This window comes from Stigmatopora argus, chromosome 14 (genome assembly GCF_051989625.1).
Source record: "Stigmatopora argus isolate UIUO_Sarg chromosome 14, RoL_Sarg_1.0, whole genome shotgun sequence".
Taxonomy (NCBI): domain Eukaryota; kingdom Metazoa; phylum Chordata; class Actinopteri; order Syngnathiformes; family Syngnathidae; genus Stigmatopora; species Stigmatopora argus.
The window spans coordinates 16,968,866-16,985,650 of NC_135400.1; the positions used below are offsets into that span (position 1 = coordinate 16,968,866).

At 41.4% G+C, this 16,785-nt stretch overlaps 2 protein-coding genes across 9 annotated transcripts in view; both read right to left on the reverse strand.

Annotated features, from left to right (window-relative positions):
* Positions 1–8,960, reverse strand: part of pbx4 (pre-B-cell leukemia transcription factor 4) — a 28,075-nt gene extending 19,115 nt beyond the window's left edge. The window contains exons 1-4 of one of the 7 annotated variants that reach the window (XM_077618496.1): positions 8,808–8,960; positions 7,990–8,175; positions 5,070–5,183; positions 1,777–1,850 (exon numbers count right to left, since the gene is read on the reverse strand). In XM_077618496.1, the coding sequence (XP_077474622.1) occupies positions 1,777–1,850; positions 5,070–5,183; positions 7,990–8,174 (373 nt within the window). In that variant the 5' untranslated portion in view covers position 8,175; positions 8,808–8,960. The other 6 variants (XM_077618498.1, XM_077618497.1, XM_077618495.1 and 3 more) reach the window with 6 other exon arrangements.
* Positions 8,961–9,541: 581 nt separating this feature from the next.
* dsn1 (DSN1 component of MIS12 kinetochore complex) lies at positions 9,542–16,712 on the reverse strand. Of its 2 annotated transcripts, XM_077620069.1 has the most exons (12): positions 16,353–16,712; positions 16,070–16,103; positions 15,501–15,762; positions 15,356–15,429; positions 15,196–15,268; positions 15,061–15,127; positions 14,939–14,992; positions 14,796–14,867; positions 14,576–14,723; positions 14,415–14,502; positions 13,670–13,767; positions 9,542–12,768 (listed from the first exon to the last, which is right to left on the reverse strand). In XM_077620069.1, the coding sequence occupies exons 1-11, from the start codon at positions 16,421–16,423 to the stop codon at positions 13,676–13,678; spliced, it is 1,035 nt and encodes a 344-aa protein (XP_077476195.1). In that variant the 5' UTR covers positions 16,424–16,712; the 3' UTR covers positions 9,542–12,768; positions 13,670–13,675. The 2 variants fall into 2 exon arrangements, with proteins under 2 accessions (XP_077476195.1, XP_077476194.1); XM_077620068.1 differs by lacking the exon at positions 9,542–12,768 and having other exon boundaries at positions 12,949–13,767.
* Positions 16,713–16,785: the final 73 nt, after the last annotated feature.

Below are 16,785 nucleotides of genomic sequence, written 5' to 3' on the forward strand. Positions count from 1 at the left end.
CAAAAAAATGGACTTAAAAAATCCCTTGCAAAAGTTGTTATACATCCTACCGAATTTGAAATGATCAATTAACGTATAAAATACGTCGGCAGGTACGATACTAAGAAAGCGTCTCTCTAGTTAGCCGGCCTGGATAGCAAATGTGAAAATCAAAGTGAATGGCATTAGGGTAAATAAGTGCAGTGGTTGCCAGGGAAACGGTGTACCCTGCCCCCCCCGCTCGCTCGCTCAAGCCCAGCCTGTACTTTTCTCCAATCACCAGAGAGCAATAATACATTATTGACAGAGGGCCACGGCGGGCGGCGAGCGCTGCAGCCTTTTCAAATTGTATTTGAACAAGAGCTTTTTTTTTTTCAGCGAGGAGATACGGCAGCGGGAATCGGGGCGGGCGGGGGACGGGGATTCCAAATCCCACCCATTGACGGTAGTACCACGAGCATCAATCTGCCAGCCGCCCTTTGAAGCGCGCTCTAGTCTGTCAGATAGCTGACCGGAATAGCTAACGAGTTGGGGATAACCACCCGATTTCGCTCCAAAAAGAATTCCGCCACGACGGCGAGCGGATTTGAAATACTAGCGCGCGTTCGTGGAGATCCGACGAGATTACGGGGAAGGGTTCGCCGCTCTTTGGACTTTATGGAGTTGAGCCGCACGCCGCATTGATACGCAGAGCAATTTATTAGCGATCTATAATTGGGCCATGGCGCGGCGAACGTCGACGTTTTAAGAGGGAATGGGAAAATAGCGTGTGGAGACGCTTTAATGCGCTGACGGAGAAGCAATAACGCCCGCAGATTGTTTTGGGATCGGCCTGCTGTCCAACACGGCGGGAATTTTACGCCCAAATTATGCAAGAATCCGAAAATCTGATCATCGATTTGGAATCGCCAACCAAAAAGTGTCCAAAAATTATTATTATTCATCATTATTTCCGGAATAAAGACGATTTTAAATTAAAAACTGAAAAACCCAACAACAATTTAAAGCTCTTTTTTCCATTTAAGTCAATTCCCTTAAAAGGCTAAAGATGAAATACGAACCTTTTATAATTAATCCATTATTTCTACGTTTTTCCCGGAATGAAGACAATTTTAAATTAAAAACATGTTAATGGAAAAACTTGAAAAATTACAATTTAAAGCGCTAAAGGCTAAAGAATAAATACGAACCTTTTATAATGAATCATTATTTCTGTTTCCCCCGGAATGAAGACAATTTTGAATTAAAAACATGCTCATGTAAAAACAGAAAAATTACAATTTAAAGCGCTTTTTTTCCATTGAAGTCAATTCCCTTAAAAGGCTAAAAATGAAATACGAACATCTTATAATTAATCATTATTTCTAAGTTTTTCCCGGAATGACGACGATTATACATTAAAAACACGTTAATGGAAAAACAGAACACCCCAATTACAATTTAAATCCCTTTTTTTCCATTTAAGTCAATTCCCTTCAAAGGCTAAAGACTAAATATGAACTTTTCGCCGTTTAAAATCAATACAACGGCAGTTGCATTACTGAAACAAATCTCCACGTAGCACTGGTGCTACTCGTAGCCACTTTTAGCTAACAACCAAACGTTTCTACGAATTCTCATCGCCCCAAAAACAAAACAAAACAATCCCGTCACGCCGTCTATTTGCCAGGAAGGAAGTACAGCTGGGATGCAAGGAAACCATTATTGGAGGGAAGGCGCCAGCCAGCCAGCAGCCAGCAGCAACAAAAGTGGGTTTCAACTCGGAATAAAAGGGAAACGAGCCAAGTGGAAACTCACCTGTCTTCTCTTTGATCTCGCAGAGAACACTGAACAGGGCTGGCTTCATTCTGTGACAGTTAAGGGCATGCTTCCTGCACAAGAGAGAGGAAAGAATCAAAAGGGAGAGCATGGAAGAAGAAAAAAACAACACACACACACACATACATACACATGCACAAAACTGAATAATCTAAGACCCCCCCACTGGCGCCCCTCCGCCATCTCGAGTTGTTCCACGTCTTCCTCTACTTAAAACTCACTCCAGTCTAGCCCAGATGTGCGACTATTTCAAAAGGGCTCGGTGACATTCTCAATGGGATGCGCCTTTTTTTGTCTGTCCCAGCAGAAAAGCTATCTGACACATCATTGCCAATGATGTCATTTTAGCGATTAGCGCCGTGGGCCAAGTGGAGGAGCCCGCCGATGGCTAATGAGTTACAGATTTGGAATGGCTGGCCGACCCATTGCAGCTGCAAGCAGAGGAGTAAGAGCGAGTTAACATTGGGTGTGAGTCATCATATTCCTTCCTGACTTGGGTTTTCCTGAAAAAATGTTAGCCATCGTTAGGGGTGTCCCGATAGCATATTTTTTTTTGGATTGGAGTTGAATCGCCTTATTTTGTACCAATCTGACACCTGGGAAATGTATCGAGGAGGGAAAAAGAGCACATGCTAATTATTTTTTTGCCCCAATTTGAATAAAGCTATGTAGCAAAAAAGCCATATAATGGGGGTTATTAGAAAAGTTTGTTTGCAAATGAATTTGGTAGCACAAAATAGGGTCTTGCATCAATTATCGCAAATTCACTTCCTCGCGATTTTTTTCTGCTATTATTCTATTTTTTTAAAGTTCATAAAAATGTGAAAATCCACGCAAAGCTACTAGGACTCAGCACTAAAAAAAAGTTATAATAGGGGTAATCCTACTTTGCAATTTTTCAATTATCATGGCCATGTTTGGTCTACATTAACCGCAATATTCGAGGGATTACTGCACTAACAAATTACATTTAAACATATAAACCATACAAACTATTCCCAAAAATATTCCAATGTGATAAACTGAGCTCCCTTTGTGTTTTTTCTTTGATGCTATCGCTGTTAAGCTAATTTTGTTTCACTAGTGTAAATATAAATACACAGTATGAAACAGTATTTTTTTTGTACTGGGATCATTTCTCTTTTATACAAATATATATACTATATACGCTGCTATTGGCTGTTATAGACATCAAAACCTTTTCCAATGGGAAGGCAGGGATTAAGTGATCATTTTTCACTTCCACCGACGGCGATAGACGACCAATTCAGGCTGGCAGCGGTCGCCAAAATGGATTGGACGTCTATCACCATCAATGGAAGCTTTTAAAAATGAGATAAATGCATTAGTTTAACTTTTTTTTTTAAAACATGACAATATGGTGATGCAACAGTTGGCGCCGCCTTTCACCGAAGCCCAAAAATGAATTAATTTCACATTATTAAGACTTCCAAGCGGGCGTCAGATTCATTAAAACTCCCCCCGGTGCATCTCACGAAATCCAATCACTGGCGAAGTCGCCAACGATGTGTCATTTCCATTAACGGCAACTGTCTGCTCGGGATGGAATAAACACAATCTGACGATGACATCACGGCGGACGGACCGATGACGGCCGTAACTTTTTTTTTGCCGTTTGACATGAAGGAAAACAAAGGCGGCACATGACTTTGGATGCGATGAGCACGGACGGACTGAAGGAGGATGACGCCATCTTTTCCATGAAAAGGGCACATTCAAGACGACCACAAATGAATATGACTTGGCTCCACCTGACCACAACACCAATTCCAGTTTTGAAAGGCCACGTGGCAAAAATTGGGACAACGTGGACGTGCCTCGAAAATTCCGTACCAGGAAAAAAAAATCAAGGATTATATCGATAATTCCGTAGAATCTTCCAAGTAAACTGGATTTTATGAATTACTGGAGTAAACTTTTTTTAGGACAACGCCCTCATGTTCTACTGTTGGGTTTGATTATATTTTTAAAAAGGGGGCCCCGGTTTGACGAGAAAAAGAGCAAAATTGTGAGTTCTGCCCATCAACTGTGCATATGGCAGGGGTGTCAGACTCGGGTTGGTTCGCGGGCCGTTAACGTCAACTCCATTTCATGTGGGCCGGACCATTTTAGATATAATATTTAGATTTTTTTAAATAAATGGAATAAAATCCCTGAATATTCATTTTTTTAAAGATCTAAAACAATGTTTATTTGAGCTTTTTATATTATATTTTTAGATTTTACAAAATGATTTTTGAACTAAAAATACAGGAAAAAAAATCATTAAAAAATGACTATTATTGATTTAAAAGGGGGAAAATGGGGAAATTTAATATACATCTCTACTCTTCATTTTAATTTGATCCTAAAACAGAAAGTCGGCACTCATCATTTACTTTCTTGGGCCGCACAAAATGATGCGGCGGGCCAGATTTGGCCCCCGGGTCGCCACTTTGACACCTGTGGCCTATTGCTTATCAGGGCCATAACAGCCAAGACAAACAGACTCCAGGACAGTTTCTTTGCAAGAGCCGTCACCATATTTAACTCAAGTTCTGGACCTAGGAGGACCTAATCAAGACTTACTGCTTACCACTTTAGTCACTTTATACCACTTATTCAATGTGACTACATATCTATGTTGACTAGTACTTATTTATTATGATGAATACTTAAATATCTATGACTTATATATTGATTATTTATCATTACTATACATTGACATCTTCAAAAACATGGAACTCATCCTGATCTCACTTGGACTACTTATTTATTGATTATTTATTTGTTGTTGTTATTTGTGCACTCTGTGGTGAAAGCTTTAAATATCATTATACTTGTGTAATGACAATAAAAGCATTCAATTCAATTTTATCTATCCTTGTCAATACAATACAGTTTAAATAGCAATGTTATCTTTTATTAAATGACCTTACTTTGTGTCGGCCATTGTGGTAAAACTGTCTTTTAAAAGCCTATAATTATCCCAAACTTTACACATTCTCTTTCCTCCAATTTATCCGCTAATTGTCCACCTTATCGAACACGGCGTCACGAGTCCAAATGGGAAAATGATTCCCGCGGATGTCGCGATTGAATTGTTTTTCGAGTGCGACCCTACGGAAGCGACGTCTCGATTTTTTTCTTTTATTTTTTTGTAATCACGGCTGGATTTGAGTTGGGGGGGGAGTGGGCTGCCATCAGAATGGAGGGGATGAGCAGGAGGGGGGGAGGAGAAGGAGGTGGTGCTCATGCGGTCCTGTACTGACCTGTACTGGAAGTTGACTGGCAGGCCACCCCCCGCCGTGCCCCCCCCTGCTCTCCCTCCCTCCGTGGGCTCGTCTGATCCACCCCAATGCGCCGGCGAATCTTCTGGCCAGCATCTAAACATATGGTGACAGGAGGGGCGGGGGGCGGGCGAGAGGATGAGGGCGCAGGGCGAGCAGGGTGTGCGGGAAGGGCACCAAAAACTTCTTGCGCTGCCCTAAACGCCCTCCGTCCCGTCTTTGGAGGGTCAAACTTGAGCGGAGAACAATTACGACGGCGGCGGCGGCGACAACACGGTTTGGCCATGGCGTTTGGGAAAGGAGACGCCCGTTTGGGAAAAACAAACTGGGCCGAACTAGATTTGGATTAGCGCTAAACTCTGTATTTTGTTGATATTATCCTACCGTTTTGGGTCTTAATCTATTATCAAAATGGGAAAGGTTGTTCAAAACAGTTTAAAGAAGAGTTTAAAAAATGATGGTTAAAAATTTGGGGGTTACACAACTTGAAGTACGTCAACAGGGTTTGTAAACATTTTCACGTAAAGACGACAATTTGAATGTGGCCGCCATCTTTGTGCAACTGAAAAGGAAAACATGGAAGACATTCAAACGCCAAACAAACATTTGGGAACTAGGTGACGACCTACTATTTTTATTCCCAAACTGATCTTTTGACAAAATATTGCCTTTTATGCCATTTAACAGTAGATTCAATAATATTTTTAGGGAAAGTTATGCTATTTGAAGCACACACCATAATGTAGTTAAGTCCTTACCAAACTTTTTACCTTAAGTACCTACCGAAAACACTTTCTAACAATGAGACGAATTATTTTAAAACGCAGTACCGCCGTGTTCATTCAAATCTAGGTAAACCACTTAATAATAAAATCCTCTCATTGAATTTCAAAGTTAAATATGACTAAGCTGAACCGCACTAGTGGTACATACTTAGAGAATCACTGCAAAACTTTACGTGAATGAAGGCCTTAGAAAAAAAGTCAAGATTTCGAAGATATGTTCACTTTTTGCAAGTCTACTTTTAACACTTAAAATGTTCATTGTTCACTTAAAAATATTAAAACGGCGCATTACCAGGCTTTGCTATTGTTGCATTTACCATGTGAAAACGGCTTCATCTCAAAACTAAATCCTTAAAAAAAATGTCATCTGTCCCTCAACGGGAAACTCCCAACTCTATCACAAAGTTTTTAAAAACAATTTTTGAAGTGAACTTGGTGACGGGAGGTAAAACATATTTTTTTCAAAATTACCCAAACCCAAAAAAGGAGAAGCCAGTTAGCATCTATCTCGAGTCAGGTTGTCGACCAAAAACAAACACCCACTGTTCAACGGATGAATATTTCATCCAATGGACGTCTTTATCGATTAAATACTTTGCAGATTACTACCAACGCGCGTGAAGAAAAACCTGGCCATTTTTTCCAAAGTGGACACTTAAATGGGCGTAAATATGAGGGTTAAGCAGACACACCTTTAGTTACACACCATATATTTGCAACCTGTTTAGCCTGTTACATACGCTCTAATTGCGCCTATTTGTATACCAGGGACTATTATTTGGTCTCGGATAAGTCACGCCGCCGTCGAAATATTTACGAGGAGGGGAAAGGGCGAAACGCCGGCCGGCCGGCCGGCCTGGCCCGCTCTGTTTTCTCAAACTTGCACTTGCAGGAAAAGCTAAGAAAAACAAACAATCCCAAACGTGCGCGCGCGCCAGGCCATGTAGCATCGTTTCAACCCCCTCAACACCACCTCATTAATAGAAACTCGATTTGCGGACAGCTGCACTCGCGTACACATTATAGGAGAATTGATTGCACCCGGCACACAATGAAAAGGATGAACACTAGGGAGGGGGGGCGGAGTGAAAGGGGAGTGAATTAATTAAGAGAACCAGGTGGTCAAATGTTGGGTGGAAAATCACTAGCTAATGACACATCACGCCGCGCGGCCGCGGTCTTGCGAGTGGACGCCTCGCTATTGTTGAGATAGCGGCGGCTTTATCTGAAAGGCTGACCTTACGCTCCCTGGGCCACATGGCGCACGAGTGGTCGCCGCTCGCCTAGAAGAATGGAAACGGCGGAATGCCCCCCGCCGTACGAGGAGTCGTAGGAATGAATGGTCGCTGTCATCGCGGGGAGCTTCCGACGGGCTACGGCGGCCAATTGAGTAATCCCCGCATTCATTTGCATTTCCTCGGATAATGACATCGACTATCAATTGATGCAGAACGCTATTCAGACACGTTGGGGTGCAATTAGACAAATCTCATTAGGCGTAAACAGGGATGGGGTGCCGTTTTCAAACCTATTTTTATTAAAGATTGCGCACTTGCTGTCTAAATGGGGGAGGAAAAAAATGCATTTATGGAGACAACAACTATATTTACTTGACAGTTATCTTCGCGGGGGAGAATTTTTGGGGGTTTTAGGGGTTAATAAAAGGCCCTAAAATGTTGTTACTACTACTAGTACTGCTGTAATGTAATGAAGCAGTTATATGAACCATGCAAGTGCAGTTTAAGTGGTCGAGAAGATCATTAGCAGTTCCACAAGCATTGTCTACCAGAGAAAGCTCCAACTTTCCCAAGTAAAAACAACCCAAAAACAAAACAAAAACGGAATAATGCTGCTTTCCTACGATTTGCCCAGCGTTTTTTTTTCCTGAACTGAAAAGACAGCCGAGCGCAATTCAAGTAACAAAGAACCGCCTGGCTATTTTTTTCACGGCACTAAAAAAAAATGCGAGCAAACGCCGCGACGCTTTCGGATCATTTAGCAGAAAGTTGATCGATTATCGCGGTAGAACGGCGATTTTTTTGGGGGGGGGGAAAGAACCGTGCTGGTTTAACGGGATCGTGATGGAAAGGAAAATGGCTCTTGGCCGCTTTTCTTACCTGGCCTGCGCTTCGTCCAAGCTCTCGTCGGTGATGGCCATTATTTGCTGTAGGATATCCCCGATGTCTTGTTGGGGCTGGCCGAGGGACTGCTGTTTCCGAACCGAGTCCGGGTCCCCTACATCGCCCGGCTGTAGTCCACCAAGTCCGGTGAGACCCGTCAGCATCCTGGTCTGGTCATCCATACTTTGTTAAAAAAAAAAAAAAGAAAGAAAACTCGGCGTTTTCCTTCCTTGGGCGAATACACACACGCACGCACGCGCGCACACCCACACACACACTCACACAAATAGCTAGCCTGTTAGCTAGCCCGTCAACTAGTTTCCGCGACAAACATATAAACGAGCTTCTTTCACGAACTGAGGAGAATTGTCGTGGTGGTAAAACACTCGACGCCGATACCCTAGCGTACCCGTGCGCTTTTTGGCTAAAAAAGCGACGAGGAACGACGGTAAACACCGAGTGAAAAAGCAGCTAGGTTAGTAGCTGCAACCCAGCGGCCAAGAAGCAGCAGCGGGGACGCAAGCGCACGGTCCCTCGAACATGGTGCGGTGATGAAAAGTAGACACAGGGAAAAAAAGAAAAAAGAAAAAAATACCGAGGTGGATTCCTACGCGTTGCTTTTTTCGCCGCCGACGAGAAGGGGGAATTCGAGCGAAAAGCGGGGAGGGAAGACTCCGACGTGAGCGAGAGACAGCGCTCCTACCGCCACTGACTACGCTTGGCCATTGTTGTTGCTGACTGTCGCGCGAATATGTGGGATGTACTACTATATACTCGGCGGTGGTGGGTCGACGAACTCGGCTTCTTCCACTCACTTGCGACGCCACGACGCGAAAAGTCCGCTTCCCCGACGACTACTTTTTCACACAGGGGGGATTATGTTCGCCTAACATTGGGGGAAAGCGACCCTCTGGGGGTCGGCGAATATTCGACCAGGTGAAAAATCATGACGCCCTCGTGGCAGGCGTTACACATGCTTACCCGCTGACGTCATCAATAGGTTCAGTCATATAGTTGGGCGATACTATTCGTGTTGTTAACCCGTTTTTGAGGGGGGGGGCTGCCAATGGCGGTGGTTAAATGGTTTGGACGTGTGGCGCCGTCAATGGGGGTGATGAGGATGAGCGGCCAGATTTTTCAGGAGAATTCCATTTATCTTTTTAATAATTCCAAGACATTTAAAAAGGGATCAATTGTCGCAAACTGAGAGCATTTTATAAACTATAATATTGAAAAATATTCGAGTTCTTTTGGACATCTATTGTTGTCTATGGAGCTGCACTTGACTATAAACTGCAAAGTTCAAAATACAATAAAAATATTCACATTTTGGCTCATGTAGACCTCAATTGTATATCAATTCCAGACTACATGACCCAAAATGTGATGTACATGTGGACACCATCTTTTTTAAAAGAAAAAAATCAATTGCAATTTAAAAAAGAAAGAATATGCACTGTACAAGACAAACGTATCACTAAAATCAGTTTTCAAGGTTACTCGTGCATTAATATGTATTGTCCCTTCATTAAATAAATCAAACTCAAAATGCAAAAGCAAGCAATTTAATGTACAGTAAGGCAAGGAGAAGTGTGTGCTAATAACAACATATATAGAACAAAGTCGACCAACAAGTGTCCCTTCCTGCAACATGGGAAACGGCCTCGCTTGCCCAGAACGACAAATAATTAAATATCAATTACACATGCAAATGTGCTTGACAAAGAAGACGCTCCCATAAATAACGTAAGTGAAAGCGTAATGGCCAGTGACTGGCATGACAATGAGGGCCTGCCAAATGTCCATTACTCATGTCAAAGGTTGGCCACTTTTACTTTTGGTTTAAGCATTTGGCCATTATCACCTCTTTACAAGTCTCTTTAGTGCCAGTTGGGCACGTTGGCTAAATGCGATGCCCTCCACGCTATTTCAAATTGGGCTCCCCTCCCATTGGAGATTCCCATACACTTACAAAAGAAGTAAAAAGTTGACTTTCAAAGCAAATTCTGTATCTACAAATACATTTTTTTACATTTCCTTGCATGTGTGTGCATCCTTTAACCATGCTTCTGTATTTAGGAATCACAGGAATGCAATTAAAAGAAATAAATGAATAAAAAAACAAACAATGACCATTTTCCCAAGTAAAAGTCAATGAAAAACATCACCTGAATATTTTCAAACATTTACTGATCGTTATATTTTTGTAAACATGACATTTTATGTTGGATTTTCGATTTGACAATTGCTAGCAAGAGATATAATATGGCGGGGTCTCTATGTACAGCGAGGTTAGACTGTAGTACGGCCTAACGGTTTTGTTGAGAATGGTAAAGCGTCACTTAAATGTCACCTCTACAGTTAATAAATGTTTTATGATGTCACCAGCGTGAGCCTCCAACCAATTAATTGACTCAACAGCATAAAGAAGGACAGCAAATGTGCTCTACTTTGTAGATTCCACCTCACATCGATCTAATCGTGAACAGTAGTTGCGATGATGTCTAAACCAGGGGTGTCCCAACATTAATCGGAAGTTAAAAACAGACTGCATGTGATTAATCACGATAAACAGCACTTATATATAGACATATATTCATTTACACTACCGAAACTAACTTTCCAAAACCAAAGAAAAATCCCGTGACTGAAAAAAATGTAAAGAAAATCACAGCCAAGATGCTTCTTTTATATTAGATTTTTTTTGTTTATAAATTTATGTAAAGCAAAATAAGAAAATTCAGTTTTTACATTCATTGGCAGTAATGGAAAGACAATGTTTAAATGTTAAATCTGAGAAATGCAACAGAATCTAGGCTGAATTGAAGATATTTTTATATCATTTCAAATGAGGCCTGTCGTGCATTTCCTAAATGTCCTTTACCGGTGAAAATAGAGTGTAAAGCACGCCAAAAAAATGTGTTGATGACAATCGAGAAGGGTACTAATTAGGCGCATCAATATAAACCTCGATAATCTGTTTCTGCTCAGTGAGCTGCACGCGGAGAAAATAGCCATCTGATAATGCCAAAGCGGTCAAATTTACATTAGTCAAAAGGCAACACATCAAAACAAAAGAGAATCGGCCCGGCGCCGACGAGCGACTGAAAACGTGGCGTCGGTTTCCCGTTTGAAAATGATGACGGCACGGATTGGAGAAAAAAAAAACGAGTGTCCTTGTATCTCTCTTTTTGCCAACTGGGCAATTCCGCTGCAGTTTATCACTCACATCGGAGAGACAGCCTTCCAAGACGAATGGCGTGAGGGAAAGGCCGACGCGGCGGGGCCGGCCCCGGCCGGATACGCCACGGCGAGATGATGGCTGTGCATAAGGTACGTCGCCACCAAACTGGCGCCGCTTTATGCTGACTCCCTGCGCATCAGTCCACGCCAATCTGGGGCTAATCAATCTCAAGCCGGAGACAGCGAGTATAAGGAATAGGCTAAATGCTAATAGCGGTAATAGTACAATGCTACTACTATCAAGTGGTTGCCGGTGCTCTTCATCAACTTGGCAGCCAATGAAATTGGAATTGAGCTTGTCCCAATACTTTTATGCTGCCGTGTATTAGCATCTACTCGGTCTACCGGTTAGGTTTTTTATGAAAAAATGTTTTTTTTTTTTTACATCATTCAAGTCGCCTATAAGCTCCAAATCAAGTGATTAAAAATAACTCTAATAGGGAAAGTAAGTGGCCCTTATGTTAGCACATACCTGACAATGTCATTTCAATAGGGGTGTCTATATTTATACAGTTAGTCCAAAACCCTCCACTCTTCTAAAACAAACTTTCCATTATGAAAACCCCCTTTGTACACTGTAAAAGGTGAGCCCCAACATTAAAAACAACAACAAAAATAACCTAAACAGATCATTGAGGTTCACCTCAAGTGTTTTGTCCCTCACTTTTGAATGAAATGCTGTAAAGATGACCCACTTTACACCCAAATAATTGCATTTGACTGCCAAAAGTAAAAAAAAGCAGAGCAAAAAAGTGTAACCTTTTGTTCATCTGGCGGTTTTGATTGTTGTCCATCCATTTAAGGATGATTTCTGTGAAAGTTCCCATTCATTTGGATGCTTAAGGTGCCCTCCTTTCACCTCGCCAGCATCAAGCCTCATTTTCATCTAAATAAGAATCGATCTCTCCTGCTGCGCGCCGTCCTCACCCATCCTCCCTCCCTACTTCCTCCCCCCCTTAACTCTCACGGTCACAAACCCTACTCGTCTTTTCCCTCTTCTCCTGTCAGCCCCTTGAACACCACCCCACTGAAAATGTCACCCTTGCTCTATTCAAGATCATCGCGGCGCGAACTCGACAGCTAAAAAAGACATGGCCTCTCTCTTTTTTTTTTCATGGGGAGGGGGCCACACCCCCTTTTCAAATTAACACCGGGACATTAATTAGCGAGCGTTTTCCGAGCGCTAGGAGTGATAGCAAACAAAGCTTTTGACTGACTGGTACAATGTCAAAGCTTCGTTCTGCATCGGTGACCCAGCCGAATGCGAGGGATGGAGGGGGGGGGGGTGAGTCACCGTGGGGGGAGGGGCTTTCTCTTGAATGGTCAAGGGACACTGATGAAGTGAAATAGATGCAGCACCGAAAGAGAAAGAGAAAGAGTTGACGGACCCGCCGAGGAAGAGCGCCGTCAGCGAGGGAAGGAAATGGGCAAACCGAGGGGAGCGCCGCTTGGCGCGTTCCATTCATGGATCTTTAGAGTACATTAACCCTGGCTGGGGCTCACATTTAAGCCTTTAAAGGCCATAATTTTCTTCTGAGAAAGGGAAAAAAATAATATGTTTTAGTCACAAGTCATTAAAGGGTTAAATACTGGGAAATTCAAAACCAATTCAACTTTTGGGGGAAATAATTAGAGGGGCTAATTATAATTTAAACATGACATCCACACGTCAGACCGTACCAAATGGTCATATGGGGTACATGAGCTAAAATGTAATGATAACCAGTTATTATTTTTATTTTTTTAAATACTACAAAATTCAAACAATTCAACTTCATGATGTTCTTTGGGGCAATAATTAGAGTGCCTCATTATAATTAAGACCTGACATCCACAAGTCAGACTGTACCAAATAGTCATATTATGGGGTACATGAGCTAAAATGTAATGATAACCAGTTATTTTATTTTGTTTAAATACTACGAAATTCAAACAATTCAACTTCATGATGTTATTTGGGGCAATAATTAGAGTGGCTCATTATAATTAAGACCTGATATCCACAATTCAGACTGTACTAAATGGTCATTTTATGCACTATGTGAGCCAAAATGTAAAGATAGCCAGTTCATTTATCTTTGGAATGACCAAAAATGGTTACTTAAAACGTTAATTGAGCTAATACTTCTTTTTAAAAAGTCATGCGATAACATTTAAGGACAACGGGCCATTACGGCTTTGTTTTTTTAATGTTGAGGTTACTTACTTATTATTATTCTTTTTAAATGCGAGGGGATGTAAAGGGCATTTCTTAAAGACACAACAGATTTTTTTAGCTTTGAACGATGAACCACTGCCGCCTGCTGGAAAACCATGTGAATTACAGCTAACGTATTTGTGCGTAGCGCTCGAGCGTTAAGAAAACATGCCGACCAGGAAAATACTCAGTGTGTACATAGTTATTTAGAAAAACGTAGTACAATGGTGAGCTTGCCTTAATTTAAATGGACTTTGTTGTCGTGGACGTACAACGGCTCATCATCAGGTCCAAAATAACCTTGGGAGAATGATCTTCAAATCCTGCTTGCGCAGCTAAAAGGAAAATGAAAGAGAAAAAAATTTGAGTTACTATGAGCGTCAAATACGACATACACTAAAATGCCGTAATACATCATAACACATTTTTATAGGGGAAAAAAACCCAAAGTAGCACTGAAATAATTCCCGTGCACCATTAACGACCCCCCACGCACACAAACACCAAAGAAATGGCAAGCAAAGCTGTAAACTGAAAAAAAAACTTTCCCCTAGCTATCTAAATAACAATAACAGATTAAAGTGAAAAAAAATTAATTTGGCATAAACACGGCCATATTTTCATCATCATAATACATTTTTATAAGGAAAAAAAACTAAGTAGAACTGAAATAATTCCTGTGCACCATTAACGACCCCCCACAAGCACACAAACACCAAAGAAATGGCAAACAAAGCTGTAAATTGAGAAAAATAAATATATAAATAAATAAGCGTGTTGCTAAGCAACACGCTTATTTATTTATATATTTATTCAGGTATTTATTTATTAACTTACTTATTACCTATCTATTTATGTCTAAAATATAATTTGCTGTGTCTGTATTCTCACCCTCTTGCTACTGTGACAACGACATTTCCCGAATACGGGATGAATAAAGTTATCCAATCCAATAACGCAATAACGCAATACACATAATTACCCAATCTTCCACTGATCTCTTTCACCATCAACTGAGACATCTCCTTAACAGACTGAAGCTCTCGATTGAATTTACACCGAGTGTCCACCTGTGGATTAAAAACAAAACGTTACCATGACGTTCATGCGTGACGCAAACCTGGTCCAAAATGGCATACGTACAAAAGTCGCAACCGCGTTTAGCATGGACCGTCGTTTGGATAACAGGCCACTGTAGTCCGGTTTGGTCCGGATCAACCCATACTGCGAAGACTCCTTCACGCATGCGTGGTCCAATGAGATGACTTTCTTTTGTTTCTCAGCTAGTTTCCTACGACAAAAGTGAAGATTCAAATGGACGGTTTGCACAATTTTTTTGTCCGTCAATATTTGAGCCATGTACTTTTCCAACTCTTCTGCCCGAATCTTGTATTTTTCAGAGAGGCTTTCCCAAGAATGACTTTCAGCTTGAATCCTAAAACATAGCAAAGCGTCAATAAAAGAAAGTATCGTGCGTAGAAATGTTCTCATTTCACGCAAGCAAACCTGTCGATGGTATTTTGGAACAATCGTACACCCCGCACTTTGAGATCGCCGGTCCTGAAAGCAGGTTTTAGGACAATTGATACAGTAAAAAAAATCTCATTATACGAATAAACCTAATGTACCTTTGAGTCAGTTGTTGGCTGCTAATGCTTTGGGTTAAAGAAATGGACTTTTTCTTCAGCTTCTTAGCTAAAAGAAGAACAAAAAAAGGTTTATAGCTTGACAAATATTCAGGGAAATAAAAGCATTAATTTTACCTTGTTTCTCAAACGATTCTAATGACGATTCTGGCACGTCCAGGAGCAAATTGCGAAGGCTATCCATGGAGAGCTGTGGGCAAAAGATTTGGTCACATTTCAAATATTTGTATCAAACTCGCCATTAATGTGCGCACAATTATTTTTGGCTTGAACTTACATTCAATGCAGACTCCATCAACAAACCCAATCTATCTTCTTGTGACAAGGATGTGCTGATACCCGAACACAAAGCTACAAAAAAAACACACATTGGTTAAAATGTACTCACACGATCACTCCGTTGAGCAATACGTTCACCTCACTTTGATAGGGGTTACAAATGGCCGACAGGGACCGTGTTGACAAGGTGGCTCTTCTCCACGATTTCCTCCGCGCGATGGCGTTTACCGGCAGACACGTTTCGGGTTCTTTTCCGCTTCCTAAAGTCCTTTCCATGCCGTTTTTGTCCGGGTGTTCTTCTGCATTGGGCGTCTCTTTGCCAGGTGACGGTATTTCAAGTCGCGGTGACTTTTCTGGGGGAATCCCATCTGGGGCATTGGGTGACGGACACCGTTTGGATGATGGCTGGACCGGAAAATCACGGGGAAAGAAAAAATATATCAATTTATCGGTATTTTTAACTAAAATAGAGACGTCCGTGTCAAGGAAAGTGATACTTTGTGCTACTGGATGATTTACAAATGTACTAGTCATTTGAGTGGATGTGAAGTTGTCATTTTTATCCAGTTTATCATTATTAAAATGAAATTGTGACGTTCGAGTGTTATTTTTACGATTTGCAAGGCAATTTTTGAACAATGCATTTTCCGTATCGTTCTCGACTGTTAGTCGAATTGTTCGTAGGCCAGCGAGAAAACGTTAAATTACGTACCTCACTTGTTTCCACAACGGCGACAGACGCGTGACTGCAAAACAATTCAAATATTAATTATTTTAATGTAATGTCTGGAACTAATAGTGAATGGCATTCATTTTCCTAAACTTGGCCGACATTTGAACACGGAACGACACACCCGACAACAACGACAAAAATACATCGAGTTACCACACGCTGTGACGCCAAGGTGAAATTTAAAAGGCTACCATTTATTAATTTGTATTATAAATGAGCAACAACAAGCCGTCTTAACCGGGAGAAGGTAAAGAAAACAGACCTGTCTTGTTTTCCAGACGAGGAGCCTTCCGCCATCTTTACTTTCAAAATGTTTGGTGATATCGCGCGCATAACAAGCACCGCCTTATTAAAAGCAGCGTTGCATTATGGGAGATGACGTTTTCCTACATGTAGCATACTATCGGCGCACCCAGGTCGTACGCGTTACTTTAAGTACACTTGGTTTGGCTGAAAATTGCATTCTTTTGATTTGTATTTGTGACATTTAATGACAAATTAAGATTCGACTTTAAGGGAAACAAAAATTCCAGTCAATAGATTATTTTTGCCTGTTTTCAGAAAAGTACAGTAACTTAATAATATGCTATAAACCCCGTAGTTGCACGTTTGTCCCTTTTATTTTCAGTTCAGCAGCTTCCCCATTCTTCAAGGAATCAATCAAATTAGACTCCCTTGATTATTTTCTTCTCCGA